Here is a 13,329-nt window from a genome sequence, read left to right on the forward strand (position 1 = left end):
TTCAATTATTAAGTTTTGTCAATTAGCAAGTAACAGACTAAACATAGGAAGTCATTATGATCAGAAGCCAACACTCTCATTTCTTGTGGGCTATAAACAAAAACCTCTGTCCAACCCCAGCCTCTCCTCCACCGCTAACTTTCCTGATCACTTTTTAAAATTAATCTTTTGACCCTTGAAGAGGTTTTGGGGTACTGACCAGTCAAAGGGCCTAGAACAATTTCTGCCTTTAAGGGTGGCAGTTTGAGGACTGGGATATTTCTGCTGAAGTAAAATGTCATTGCCGTCAGCTTCTGGGGATGAGACAGGGCTGTGCCCTTGGTGACATTTTAAATTATAAGACGTGTTTGTTCCTCCTCTTGAAAGCAAAATGTTTGGTGATGCACGTAGTTGTAACACTCATCTCTTGCTTTCTAGACCAGGCTGAGAAACTAGCAAAGAACAGAAATCGATTCAAACAATTGGAGTTTCTTTTAGTTTAAAATTTCCTCAAGCTTTTTTCTGGTAAAATAACCCCATGTCACCTTCCACAATACTGCCTGCAGCGTGTGATGGGAAGGGCAGTTATCTGAGCACACCTACACAAATAACACACACAGCGCGAGTCCTAGGGATGCCAGTGAGAGGTTTTGCATTGCTTTCCATGGATTTGGGAAAGAGCCTTCCCTTCAGGTGAGCGTACAACGGGGGTAATGTGTGGCTGAGAGCACTCAGTACCCCTGGAAATCAAGGTTTTCTTTTTTTGTTACCTAAAAGTGCACATGAATTTGAAAATATTTGCCTGCAGCTTTGTGTATATCACAAGTATTTCTACTTTTCCACTTGGAACAATAATATGACTTTCCTTTCACAAAGTACTTTGAGGAAAAAAAACAGGGGCAAGAGTACTTTTGGATTATTGAGCAAAAAAACCTTAACAATAAGCCAGAAAAACTGTTCTTTCAGTTATTTAAATTGATAGATTTCTGGTAAGACTTTCTCTACAGCTGTAAATTAGACATTGTGCTCTATATTTAAGGAGTGTATCTTTTCTTGAGCATAGAAAAACATGCGTATTTTGTTATAAATAGCCTGCGTAGTCGAGGGGAGGTGAAAGTCGGAGAGCAGCGGAGCAGTGCCATCCCCTCGTGGCACGGTGTGCTCCCCGGAGGAGGTGGTCCTCTGACGTGAGAGCGTATTGTAATATGTGTGCATAGAGAGAGGAGAGTTAATGTTGCTCTGGGAAATGCTACTCTGGATTTCTGAGCTTTTCTGTAATAAAAATACTGCTTTAATGTGTATTTAAAGAAATACAACCTATGCTGTACGCAGTTATGGAAGGTGTAAGATGCGCATAACTCGGCAGAAGTGGGCTCAGCATTTTTCACTGGCTGTTTTTAGATGCAGGCACTCCACAAGTGCTGCTTGTCTTGAGATGAAACTGGCTGCTTTCCTTCTGTTCCAGGAAGAGTGGGTTTCCCCAGTTTCTACATCAGGGGGTGCAAAAAAATGACCCCCCCTGCTGAGCCCCATGCCCATCCCCTGGAGCAAACTGCAGGAAGCATTTAAAATTTCCTCAAGCTTTTGAGGACCACACCAAGAGAAGTGCTGTCCTTTGAAGGACACAACCAGAGGGGTTCCTTAGAAAGACACCGATGAGGAGACATCACTCTTTTGGTCTTAGGGAGGGGAAAAACGTCCTTACGTGACAGTTTTGATCTTTTTTTTTGCTGCAGGAAACGTGCAACCCATAGCGCTGGTAAAAGGAAGGGCAGCCAGAAGGACCTGAGACCCCCGGATCTGTGGATACACCACGAGGAGATGGAAATGAAGAACATCGAGAAGCCGACGGGCTCGGATCCCGCAGGAAGGGACTCACCGATGCAGAGCTGCCAGGATATCACCCCCGTCAGCCACAGCCAGTCGGAAACGCAGCTGGGCAGCAAGAGCACCCCGCAGCCCGGTGAGGGGCTCCGAGGGCAGGAGAGACAGGAATTGCTTGGGTTTCACTTGGAGATTTGGGGAAATTGGAATCATAGAGTCATAGTATGGTTTGGGTTGGAAGGGACCTTTGAAGGTCATCTAGTCCAACCCCATTCCATGTACTCCAATTTTTTTTTTTCTCCATCACCAGCATATAAATTTTCTTTAAATTAATTTGATATTGGTGGTTAGTGACCTTAGCCCAGCACGTGGAGTTTCTAGCAGAGGGCAAAACCTGGCAAGATCCAGGAGGAGATTGGGAGAATTGCCAGCTCTGCTATGGGTGCTGGGAGAGACGTTCCTAGATGATTTTTGCAGTGGTTTCAGACGGGGAAAAGCCATCAGTTTTGATTTTTACACCATTCTAATTTTTTAAGTTCAGGAATTCAACTGGAAGTCGAATGTTGTTAAATTTGCATACCGTGCTAAGAAAAACAGGGAGGAAAAAGGGGGCATGGAGAAGTAAGTGGGGGAAAAAAAGAAATGGAAAATGGAGCAAAGGGAGAACATGATCAGGAAGAAGGTCAGCAGCATCACCAGGAGCAGAATTTGGGCCAGGGAGACTGAGATATGAAGAAAGAAATTCTGTAAGAAAAATGTGGTTTCAGCAAGGTTTCTCCCCCTTTTTTAACCTTAGTGCACACAGCACACCCCAGGTTTCACTTTAGCTGATAACATTTTTTCCACCATAATAATAGAAAGTCTTGGGAGAGGCAGGTGGTGTGTACAGAGGGGGACGGAGGGCGAAACACAGCATGGAAGTTGAAAGCATAAACATATTTGTCTTGAGTTCATCGTGAACACATTGCTTGTAGGTGACAGAGTGAAATAATTCCAAAATATCGGTTGGGGCTGTAAATAATGAAGGTGACTTTTTCAGATACCTCTGCTGTTTTTATCCCTTTTCCATAGCTCTTGTTCTTGCAGGGAAAGAAAAATTAAGAAGGAACAGTTTTCAATTTTCTAAATGGATCGAATTTTCTTTCTCTGACATTGTGTTTTGGGCTGATAGTTTACTATTTAGAAGATAATTGTGACAATGATTTCTGTTGTTTTAAATGCAAAGGTCCTTGTTATATTAGACATTGGGAAAACATAACGAGAAGATTCCCTTTGCCTAAACAGTTATTGCTGATGATCAGGAGAGCTGATCCAGGGCCCAGAAAGGTCAGTGGGAGAGCTCCATTGATTGCAATAGGCTTGCAAGCGAGTGCATGGTAGGAAGTCATCACAGCGTATGAGCAAGTTAATGACAAAGGCCGGGCTAGGTATTTTATGTGTAAATGCCTTGGACCGTAAATAAACGCCTTTATCTTTCTTCCCTTGTAATACACAGTTCAGTAATATTGTCCCTGGCTTTTCACTAGCAATTAGGTCTCTGAATGGCCATCGATAGAAGACTTGGCATTTCAGTCCTGCAATTCAGAGAAGAGTGATTTGGAAAAAAAAAAAAAGTCTTTTCATGCAAATCTTTTTATAATTCTTTTTCAAGGAATATGTTTTCACTTGGGTACATCAGAGGTGAATAGTCTGAGTGGGTATTAAGCTTACCTGTATGACAGTATTAAACTAATTTAATCCATGATTTATTAAAATAGCAAAAGTAACATAAATATAAGGTTCATGTGAGACAAGGTATGAAGAGAAAAATACAGCTTTTATTTCATTGCAATTCACTCCACTAAACATCCAGTTCCAAACACACTTTCCTTCTGACAAGTGTATTCTCTAGAATCTTTGAATACTTCAAATATCCTATACTAATGTGACTAAGTTAGAGCATCCATATTTCAGTAGCTAAACAGAGAGTTTAATATATATAGCTGCTGAGACAGTTTTGGATTGGATTGGACATCAGGCAGCGTATCTCAGCTCTCTGATCTAGGTAGATGTGCTAGTTGTGATCCAGGACCAAAGAAGGGGAAGATCCAGGCACATCTTCAGCTTGCCATGGTTGCTGTAGAAAAAACAAGATGCACAGGCTGGAAGAGCCACCGTGAATTACCAGACAATCAGGACATAGGACTTTGTGGTATCTCACAAGGAAGGTCATTTTCATCCTTCAGATGTATTTCAAAGACCAGTTCTTGGCTGCCAGGTTTTGTGGGTACCTGAATTTATGCAGCCTTTTTCTGGTCTTGATACTTTAATTTTAAAGTATGTTTGTAACAGGGAAGCTACAATAAAAATGTCACATTTTTATGAAGTGAATGGGGTTTTCAAGATAATTTCAGAGTCAAAGGGGACATGCTGTCTTAATTCTCTTACAGAAAAATGCAATGATTTTATTCAGAGAAGGCAGCCAAAATAGTCTGTGCAGCTCTTTGCAGGTGGTGATATTTAATGATTGGTTAAAACCACAGAATTCTAAAAAAAACCCTATTGGTCTTTCTGCTAGGTATAAAGTGAAGAGAAACATTCATTTACAGCATTTTCAGCTGAGCTATTGTGTTGTTTTTCTGTAGGGCCTGAGACAGAAGATGTCGGGAGCAGCATGTCCACGTTGGAGCGCTCGCTTGCTGCCCGCAGAGCCACCCGTGCCAAGCTCATGATCCCCATGGATTCACAACCAAACAACCCTCGTGAGTACCGGGACCTTCCCCGAGCCCCCTTCTGCACCCCGCAAGCCGTGCTCACCCGTCTGAAGATCTCGTACGATCTTTCAAATATGATCTAGTTATGCCTCATAAAGTTAAATAGCATTAGCAATGTTTTCTTCATCTAAAAAAACCCAGAACCATAAAAGGCCTGGAAGTTTGCCAGGGCTTCACAACGCATCAGTGGGAAAACTATGGAGAGAATTCAGAAATCATACTTCTGCTAGACTCAGCCCAGGTTAAGCCTAAAGAGTCATCGTGTCTATTTTTACCAGGTGGATAGTGATGGATAAATCCCTCTGTCTCCCTACTATAAAATTTGAAAAAGGGGGGTAAGAGTTCAAGCTGCCAGAGCAGAAGACTTTGCAATACAGAGATGTAAATTGTGATGATATTATTACTAGCAATAATTATAATCAGATGGACATTATTGCAGTTTCTGCTATATTTTCTTTTGTCTATAGTCGTTGGCCATGCCCCTATATGCATTTTTAATATGGAGCAGCTCTCTTACAAAGCCAAGTAAACGAGGAGAAAAGATATTTTTAATAGGTGTTCAATTTTAGTGACCACAGAGCGTTTATCATTGAACAAATTTCATAGATGAAGTGAATCTTTTTCAAAGCAGCAAAGTACACAAGAAAGGCAGGAAGGCTGGAGAGCATTAGGTTCTCCCATCCTGCAGAACTGATTAAAATTTCTGAAGTGACCTTGTTTCACATCTGAGCAAAGGAAAGGGCTAAGTGAGAGCCCGCAGGCACCGGAGAGAGGGTTTGGCACTGATCAAGTCCCCGGTGGAGCATGAGGCTTTGGGTCTCCACCTTTCCTCTGAGCAGCCCTGTGATCAATCTCTTGGTAGCTCTCAGCTTTTAGCTAGAAGTTCTACCTTTGACCTCACAAAATAGATCCGATCAAAAATCTATAGGAATTGGTACATCTGTGTAAGTAGTCTGACTTAAGAAAAATGAACATATACTGACAGAAATCCATTTCATCTTTCTAGCTCTGGCAGTTAAATGTAAGTGCCTATTTGTAGGTTTGTGGAAGGGCACATCATAAATGATATATTAAAAAAAAAAAATAGAAGGAACTGAGTGAAGGAGAGGAGAGGGAATAACCTACCATGGCTTTGTGCAGTGAATCACTTAGGAGGAGCTAGCACTGGTTCCCTTAATTTGTGTTCGTTACGTGTGCGATTCAGGTCCTGCTGCTCAGCCTCAGTACCCAGCCCTTACAAGGATAAACCAGAGGTGCCCAGGGAGAGATTGAATTCCAGTTCTTCACGCCTTGGGCTGGATGTGTCACCACATTTCAGCCTCCACCCTCTTTATGATCTGGAAGAAAGATCTCTGGGTTGACGCGGAGAAAGCTCTTACACCACCTGGCCGTGTCCTGGGAAATATTCCTGTCTTGTAACCACACTAATCTCACAATCAGGCAATTTGCCCTTTTTTCAGTGGGATTCCCGCTGGGTTGGCCTGGGTTGAAGGAGGGCAGCAGTCCAAGAAAAGGGATAGACTTGGAGTGGTGTAAGCAAAATCAGAACCAAATCAATTGTAATTACAATGGGTCAATAGCAGTGGTAGTTAAGTAAAAGTCAAGTCAACATTGTTCTACGTGCAGCTTAGAGATAAAAGTGCTCTTAAACATATTTAGTTTTTTCAGTCAAATGATGCATTTTGAGGAATGATGTCCTCGTTTCTATTTATTTATATTTTCAACAGTATCAATCTAATCTACAGTGACAGCATATTATAATTGTTTGCAAAGAATTAAACTCAGATTTATAAAAGTCTTATTTGTGCATTTGTGCAGGCTGAGTTACGCTGAATATGTTTTTTTTTCCCCAGAAGGTAAAATTGAGGCTTTGTCAGATTAGATGCTTTAATTAATTTCTCTCTGTTTGCTTGATACTGAAAGAAATTGTCAGCAGTGAGCGATTAAATAGATTGAAGAAGCAACATCGTAATTCTGAAGTAAAAACCACATACTCTTAATTGTTAAATACCAAATCTGGAAGTATTCATTCTCATCTCAATAATCAGTATTTGCAGTCTGTGAGAGCAAATATACTCCATAATGCGCCTTTGCTTACTGAAGTGGAAGGAGCATAAACCAGATAAATTTGATAAGGTTTTAGTGATATCTTTGATGGCTCTAATGCTACTGAAATACAGGCAGGCACAAATACCAAGGCTGTTGTATGGAGAGGAGTATTTACAGAGAAAAATAATTGAGAAAGTCTTTGCAGGGTATCACATTCAAGTATTGCACCTGTAACTCCCCTGTTTTCTGTTTGTAATCTTTACTTATGGAAGATGAAAATAAAATGCTGACAGAGTACATCAGTTTGGAGAGAGATTTCTGCTATGTTTTGTGGGGAGGTTTTTTTTCTGTGTGTGCCCCTCCCTAAAATTGCAGAAAATCCCAACAGTTCTTTTTTTCAGGGAAATAGGAACATGTCGACTCAGTTCCTTTGGCAGCCTCTGGGGTGCTTGAATACAATTCAAACTGTCCTACTTTGTCATTTCTATAAGCTGTTCTCGGGTGCTGCCTTTTTTACGTGATACACTACATTTTAAATGTAGAACAGTGTTTAGGTAGCTCCATGATTTGGTCAGGGAATTTCTGTTTTCAGTGTCTTAGTATATCAATATTAAGTGCAAATTCAATTGCTGACAGGCTATGGCAGAACAGATTTGTTGTCATATCTGCTTGAAATTGCAAAGATTTATTGAAAATGTTTGATGTTACCTTTTCTCCAGCTTCTCTACAATAGAGTACTGCAATGAATAGTAATCCTGTCTTATTTTAAAAATTAAAGTGCTAGGTATCTGCACCCTGAAAAGAAATGAAGGAATGGACTTTGAAAAACAAGTTGTTCTTTAATAGGATTCAATAAAGAGTGATATTTTTCACTGTAGCAGCCATGTTATAAATATTGTCAATAAAAATGTCTTATACAGACAAAATGAAATGTCTGAATAGTAGAAATTCTCTTCTAAGAGTGGGTGAGTTGAACCCAGACAACTCTGAAGCTCAAATCACCCAGGTTAGCATGGCTTCATGAGTTTTCTTCATCTCCACACTGGTCCGTTACCTCTGGAAGTGCAGCCTTGTCTCGCTGAAAGCCCTGTGCTTAAAAATACCCTCGTAAAACCTTGGCACCCTCATGGCTTCTTGTGTGACCTTGGGCAGGTAGCCCAGTTCGCCACTCTGCGTAATGGATGTTGTAGGAGCTCGAAGTAATTGTAATGACTGTCTTGAATTTTACAGCATTGTTTATAATTCACGTGTGAAAGGTGCTAGATAAGCCAAACCTTATCAGCAACGAGCCAAAAATCTCTGCTTATTGTTTAGCTGGGCAAAACTTTAATGAGAGTTTCCAAGTTTTTCCTGAAAGCTACATAGAAATCTATGATTTGTATAGCGTTATTATCACCCGCTCTTCAAGCATTGACTGTTGAAAATAAAGGAGACGTGTCGGAGGAGTTGCAGGAGCCCACGCTCCTCCAGAGCAGCGGCTGAGGGCAGCAGGCTCTCCTAAGGCATCAGAAAAGGCACTGGGGACCTGTGTGTGCTTAGACAACTGAAATAAGCCCTTAAATTGCCTGCTCCATTCCTTCTCACTTATTTGTCAAGGGATATAAAGCACCCCTCAAAATGTGGCTGAATACCTGGAACACAGACAAAAAGCTACTTAATTTTACAGATAAGTAATTGCAGACTGCACTTGCAATTATCCAATGTATACCGGAGAGGCATGTTTCTGTATACAGAGGTGGCTTCTGTGGGCAGAGGCGGCTTCTGTGGGCAGAGGCATGTTTTATACCGAGGATTTGGATACTTTGCTTTGGAAATGTGGTTGTTTCTGGTTCCCTACTGACCCTGTAAGGGCTTTTTTTTTAAGTTTCCAAAAGCACTCATGTAATCTCTCTCTCCTGCTTTCCTTTTAGCTGTGGTCAGTGCCATTCCGGTGCCAACACTAGAAAGTGCCCAGTACCCCGGGATCCTGCCGTCCCCGACCTGCGGATACCCGCACCCGCAGTTCACCCTCCGGCCGGTGCCGTTTCCGACCCTCTCCGTGGACAGGACCTTTGGAGCTGGAAGAAGTCAGTACAGTGTTTTTCTTCTGCTCTTTGCTGTTAAAGTACTTGGAAATAAGTTGCTTTTTGTCATTGGGATGTATAAGCTGTAGCCAATGCAAATCTTGCTGCCGTGCTTTTTGGGAGGCAGGATAAGTCTGGTTGGGTAACAGCAACCAGCTGCGGGCTGCTTTTTCTCCAGCAGCAGCTCCAGTTGCAATTTCCAGTCTGTACTGAACACCCTAAAAGTGAAAAGTCCCTGCCTCTCTAATCCAATCCTGTCTTTTCTGCAGGTTTGTCAGTCATTTCACTGTACTTATAATTTCCTTTGCTTTATTCATAAGGTTATTCCCAGAAAAATGCAGTCTTCAGGAGCTCTTCTTCATGCCAAGGCAGAATCTAGTATCATCACTCATTAAAATCATCCCTGATAGCACTTACATGACCTCTCCACACAGTGTCTTCCCAGGCTTAGCTGTCCTCGCTGTTAGAAACTTTTTCTTTAATATCTAACTTGCTAAAATTTAAGCCAGTTGTTTCTTGATTTTGTTATAGCGGGCATAAAGAACAGTTTGTCTTCTTCCTTTTGCAGATCCTTTTATACACGTGAATACTGTTATCCCATCTCACATCACTCATCTCTTCTCTCGAGTGAGCTCTATATTCACATTTGCTCCTCTGCAGTAATAATTTGTGGTTTGTGTGTTCCCGTAACTATTCTTCACCTTATCGTGATCCGGGGAAAGCGCACGCACGCAGCGCGAGCCCCCAGCCTCACCTTCACAACTTCCTTGTAAGCCTCTGCCGCACCGGCAGCCATCTGTTCTTTGTTCAAGCCTAACGAGCGTGCTCTGGCATATTAATTATAGTTGGAGGGCTGATACTTTCTTATGATTCTCCCTTAACTCTACTGCATATCAAGTCTGAATTATTGACAGATTAATGTCAGTCTGTTACACGTATTTTTTTCACATCACAGAGAGTCTGTGCTGCTGGTCCACAGGGAACTCATCCTGAAATGACTGATTTTTCCTCCTATTTGATTGTTGCTTTCAGTCAGTTCAGACAGGTCCTTGGGGACCGGTGATTGAAATCCAGTGGTGGGATTGTAGGTAAAAGGTGGGTTCAGGTGTCCTAGTCATCATCCTAATGCCATTCCCCCTCTCTTCAGTGTGATTGCTGAGGTCCTTTCAAAGCTAGATGGCAATTTCCTCTGAAGGGCCTTGCTGGCGTAATCAGGTTTTGGTCTGCTGCTTAAATTAACACCAAACCCACCACAAATGCAATGCATGGAAACAAAGTAGATTCATTTTCTTGCTTGACATACATTAGATGTTGGGGAATAAAAATAAAATTAACCTCCCTTTGCCTGATCATGAAAATGGAAGAAAAAGAATTGAAGCCTGAATTGTTTGCTCAGCTGCCATCATCTCGACCTGCTCACAAAGGACCTGAGCATCTTCCGACCTCAGATCCAAAGTGGTGGCTGGGACACCATTGCTGAGGGGTATGTTAGGCGTAACCCCCAAAATCACACATCCCTGGTGTGTTCAGCTTCTGCCTGAACCAGCCACTAGATTTACACATGCAGTAGTCTGGAGATGAGATTTTCAAAAAGAGGAATGTCTTTGAAGTCCTGTGGGATCCAGCGGCAGTTCCTGGAGGAAGGTACGTATAGAAAGGTGTGGGTTTGCCCGAGTCTTTCAAGTGCGGCATGCTTGAGAGTTAAAGATTGCTAATACACAAAAGTTCCCTGCAAGAAGCTTGAATACAAAACAGCTTTAATTATTCACGAGACCTGATGGGCGTCGAAAAAAACTCATGCAGTGAAGATTTCAGATAATTTGGGCAATTTCCCATTAAATAATTCAAAAGCGGTAGACATAGCCTTGTTTGGATAATGGCTATTTCAGATTATTGAGGTCTAGGTAATCAAGACTGTGTGGTGTTTAAAAAATTATCTAAGCCTGTTACAATTTGCAATGACAACCTGTTACAGCCATTGCAGTTGTGCTCTCTGGCGAAGGCTATCGGCTTCCAAAGCTCCCGGATCATGCAAAATACCTCCAAATGAAATATTCTCTTCCTTCGCTGTGCCTTACGTTTTCACCACCACGGCAACGAAGAGAAGGCACAGACAAGGACGTGGAAATAGCGTTTGTTTGTTTTCCAGTGACACTTGACACTGTCACAACCAGCCAAGCAGTTCACTAGGTTTATGTAATGGCAGTGTTCGTTACTTTTCAGTCGGAGGAGGGATGCAGGGATCTAAAAGTATATTTCTATATGACGCCTGAAGCTTTTCTCAGCAAACGCCAGCGCCGATGCTGTCATCCCATCTGGAAGAGTGGTCAATCTCCAGCGCGTCCGACTGAAAAACAGCTGCTTCGTTTGCAGCTCACCTCCCACTGCCTCACCGACCACCTCGCTGCAGCAGCGAATGGGGATAGATCAACAGAATTACTCTAACGCTTTGAGTTTGTTTATTTTTTGGCCGTTTTCTTAATATGATCATGCGGTTGAGAGCAACTAGCAGTTAAAGAGACTATAGAGACAATACATAAAGCTTTTTTTGTGTGTTTTACCCCTCAGTGAAAAATTCACTTGATACTTGACCGATTGCAGCTGTGTCTCAAAAAGAAATGCCCAGCAATAATTCCTCGGAGATAGAGCCTACCTGTGGTACTGCATGACCGAGCACCCTATTGATCAAGATGTAGCAATGCCTGAATAAATCATATGCCACGCCATTAGCGAAGGTGTTGCTCGGCATCCTGCCGTACAGACAATGCTTGAACACCTTTTTCTGTTTCTGAAGGCCTTTTTCATTGACCCAAAGATTTGAGTGCTGCAACATATCTTTAGGACAAATGTTCTACTGAAGAGGAAACTAAAAAAAAAAAAAAAATGGAAAGGAGAGTCAGGCCCCAGCTAGAGCTTGAATAATAAGCTGTCTTGCTTGTTTGACTACCGCTGATGATGCTACCAGGCATAAAATACAATTGCTAAATATCAGTTTTTTCCAGTCAGAAAACATCTCTGAGCCATAATAAAGTGACTGTCATCGGGTCAGCAATCCTTCCCGCAGCTTGCCTTCTCCTCCAGGCTCCTCCAGATCTCTGTCACACCTGCTGATCACAATTCTATCCAGACAGGTAGGAGAAGGTGGTGACATGCCTAGTTTGCCATGTGTTACAGAAGGAAGAATATGCTTTTTTTTTTTTTTTCCCTGTGCCACAACTATTGGAGATGCTGAGCCATCACGGTCTCCAGTAGGGAAAGAAGAGAGCTGGAGGAAACCATCTTCCACTTGGGAGGTACCGAGGTGGCCCCATCCCCATCCCCACTCTGGTCAGCATAAACAGACTGCATTCTGGTCCCATCCTGATCGCACTTTTATGGGAGGCAGCGTACTTTGCTTCAGGCTAACCCTAAAGACTACAACTGGTCTAACAGCACCGGTTTTTAGGGGGAGCCATTCATCAGTGTAATTGCCCTCCTAATCCACATGATGAAAACTTGGAGACGTTCAGAAAGTATGTTTTTTTAAGAATAAAGATAACTTATTTTCTAGTATTAAAAAGAAAGATTGAAAATTCTGTAAACCAGAACAGTAAAACAACAATGATCTTATTAGAGTAAGATAGCCATAGAAAAATATTATGGAATAGAGAGAACTCTACTTAACATTGATCTGCTGAAGTGAGATGCACTAAAGCAAATATTTCCTGAGCACATTTCCTCTTGGAGCTGGCTTTCTGGCTGTGAACAGTCAGCTCTGCAGTGAGCTCACCCAGCTGGGAAGCTTAAATCCGTTCTACCATAGAAACTGCATTCTGGACTTAGTGGAAATGGTCGTTTTTATTCAACAGTCCGGTTTGGGTTCAGCAGGGGTTGCAACATCTCACAGAAGTGGGGTGAGAGCTGTACTGGAGTTGTGGGTAAGGTCCTGCTTAGCCCCTCACTTCTTTTGCTTTCCTCTAGAAAGTGAATCGTCAGCAAAGCAAGTTGTTTTTTTCAGTACATAATTCTTTGGATTTAGCCACATATGATTTAAAAATGGTTCTGCTATCTTCCCATGATTCAGCTTTAGATTAGCAATTTTTTAAAAGTATTCCTCAAAAGTATTCTTTGGGATCTACCTAAAATTGCACGAGAGTAGTAACCTGACAATAAACATGCTAAAAAAATATTACTGCTTGTGCTGTAGTAACATCCAAAGATCCCAACAGGAACGAGGCCCTGGTTTGTTAGCATTATACAGGTATATAGTCTTAGTCACGTGATATTTACAAGCTGTATAAGTTCAAAAATACACAGAAAGTGATTAGCAGGTATGGAATAAATTTCAGTCATTTTAAGTCCCCATCTACCATCACATACTTTGAATTGTTACTACCTTTTGTTTTCAATCCGTATTGATTTTTTCATTACCTCAGACTGTGGCAGAGCCAATAGCTACAAATCCAAGGGGGACTATTTCCAGAGTTATTTCTTAATACAAGATATACAATGTAAAAATATGTTCAGAGACCTATGTTCATTAAACTGGTTAACAGCATTGTACTAACCAACAGTTATGCAAAAGCAAAGGGAAGATCAAAAGACTTTGCATCAGATATTTGTTCTTCTGCTTGGTGAGCAGTGTCCATGTCTATTGGAGTTCAAAGCAAGCTTATTCTCAA

At 41.8% G+C, this 13,329-nt stretch overlaps 1 protein-coding gene across 4 annotated transcripts in view; it reads left to right on the forward strand.

Moving 5' to 3' along the window:
* DCC (DCC netrin 1 receptor) overlaps positions 1-13,329 on the forward strand; it is a 573,034-nt gene that overhangs the window by 539,830 nt on the left and 19,875 nt on the right. For all 4 annotated transcript variants that reach the window (XM_030005494.1, XM_041121032.1, XM_030005495.1 and 1 more), the window contains exons 24-26: positions 1,716-1,942; positions 4,428-4,544; positions 8,516-8,671. In XM_030005494.1, coding sequence (XP_029861354.1) covers positions 1,716-1,942; positions 4,428-4,544; positions 8,516-8,671 — 500 coding nt within the window. The remainder of the gene's footprint in view (positions 1-1,715; positions 1,943-4,427; positions 4,545-8,515; positions 8,672-13,329) is intronic.

Source organism: Aquila chrysaetos, chromosome Z, assembly GCF_900496995.4.
Source record: "Aquila chrysaetos chrysaetos chromosome Z, bAquChr1.4, whole genome shotgun sequence".
NCBI classification, from domain to species: domain Eukaryota; kingdom Metazoa; phylum Chordata; class Aves; order Accipitriformes; family Accipitridae; genus Aquila; species Aquila chrysaetos.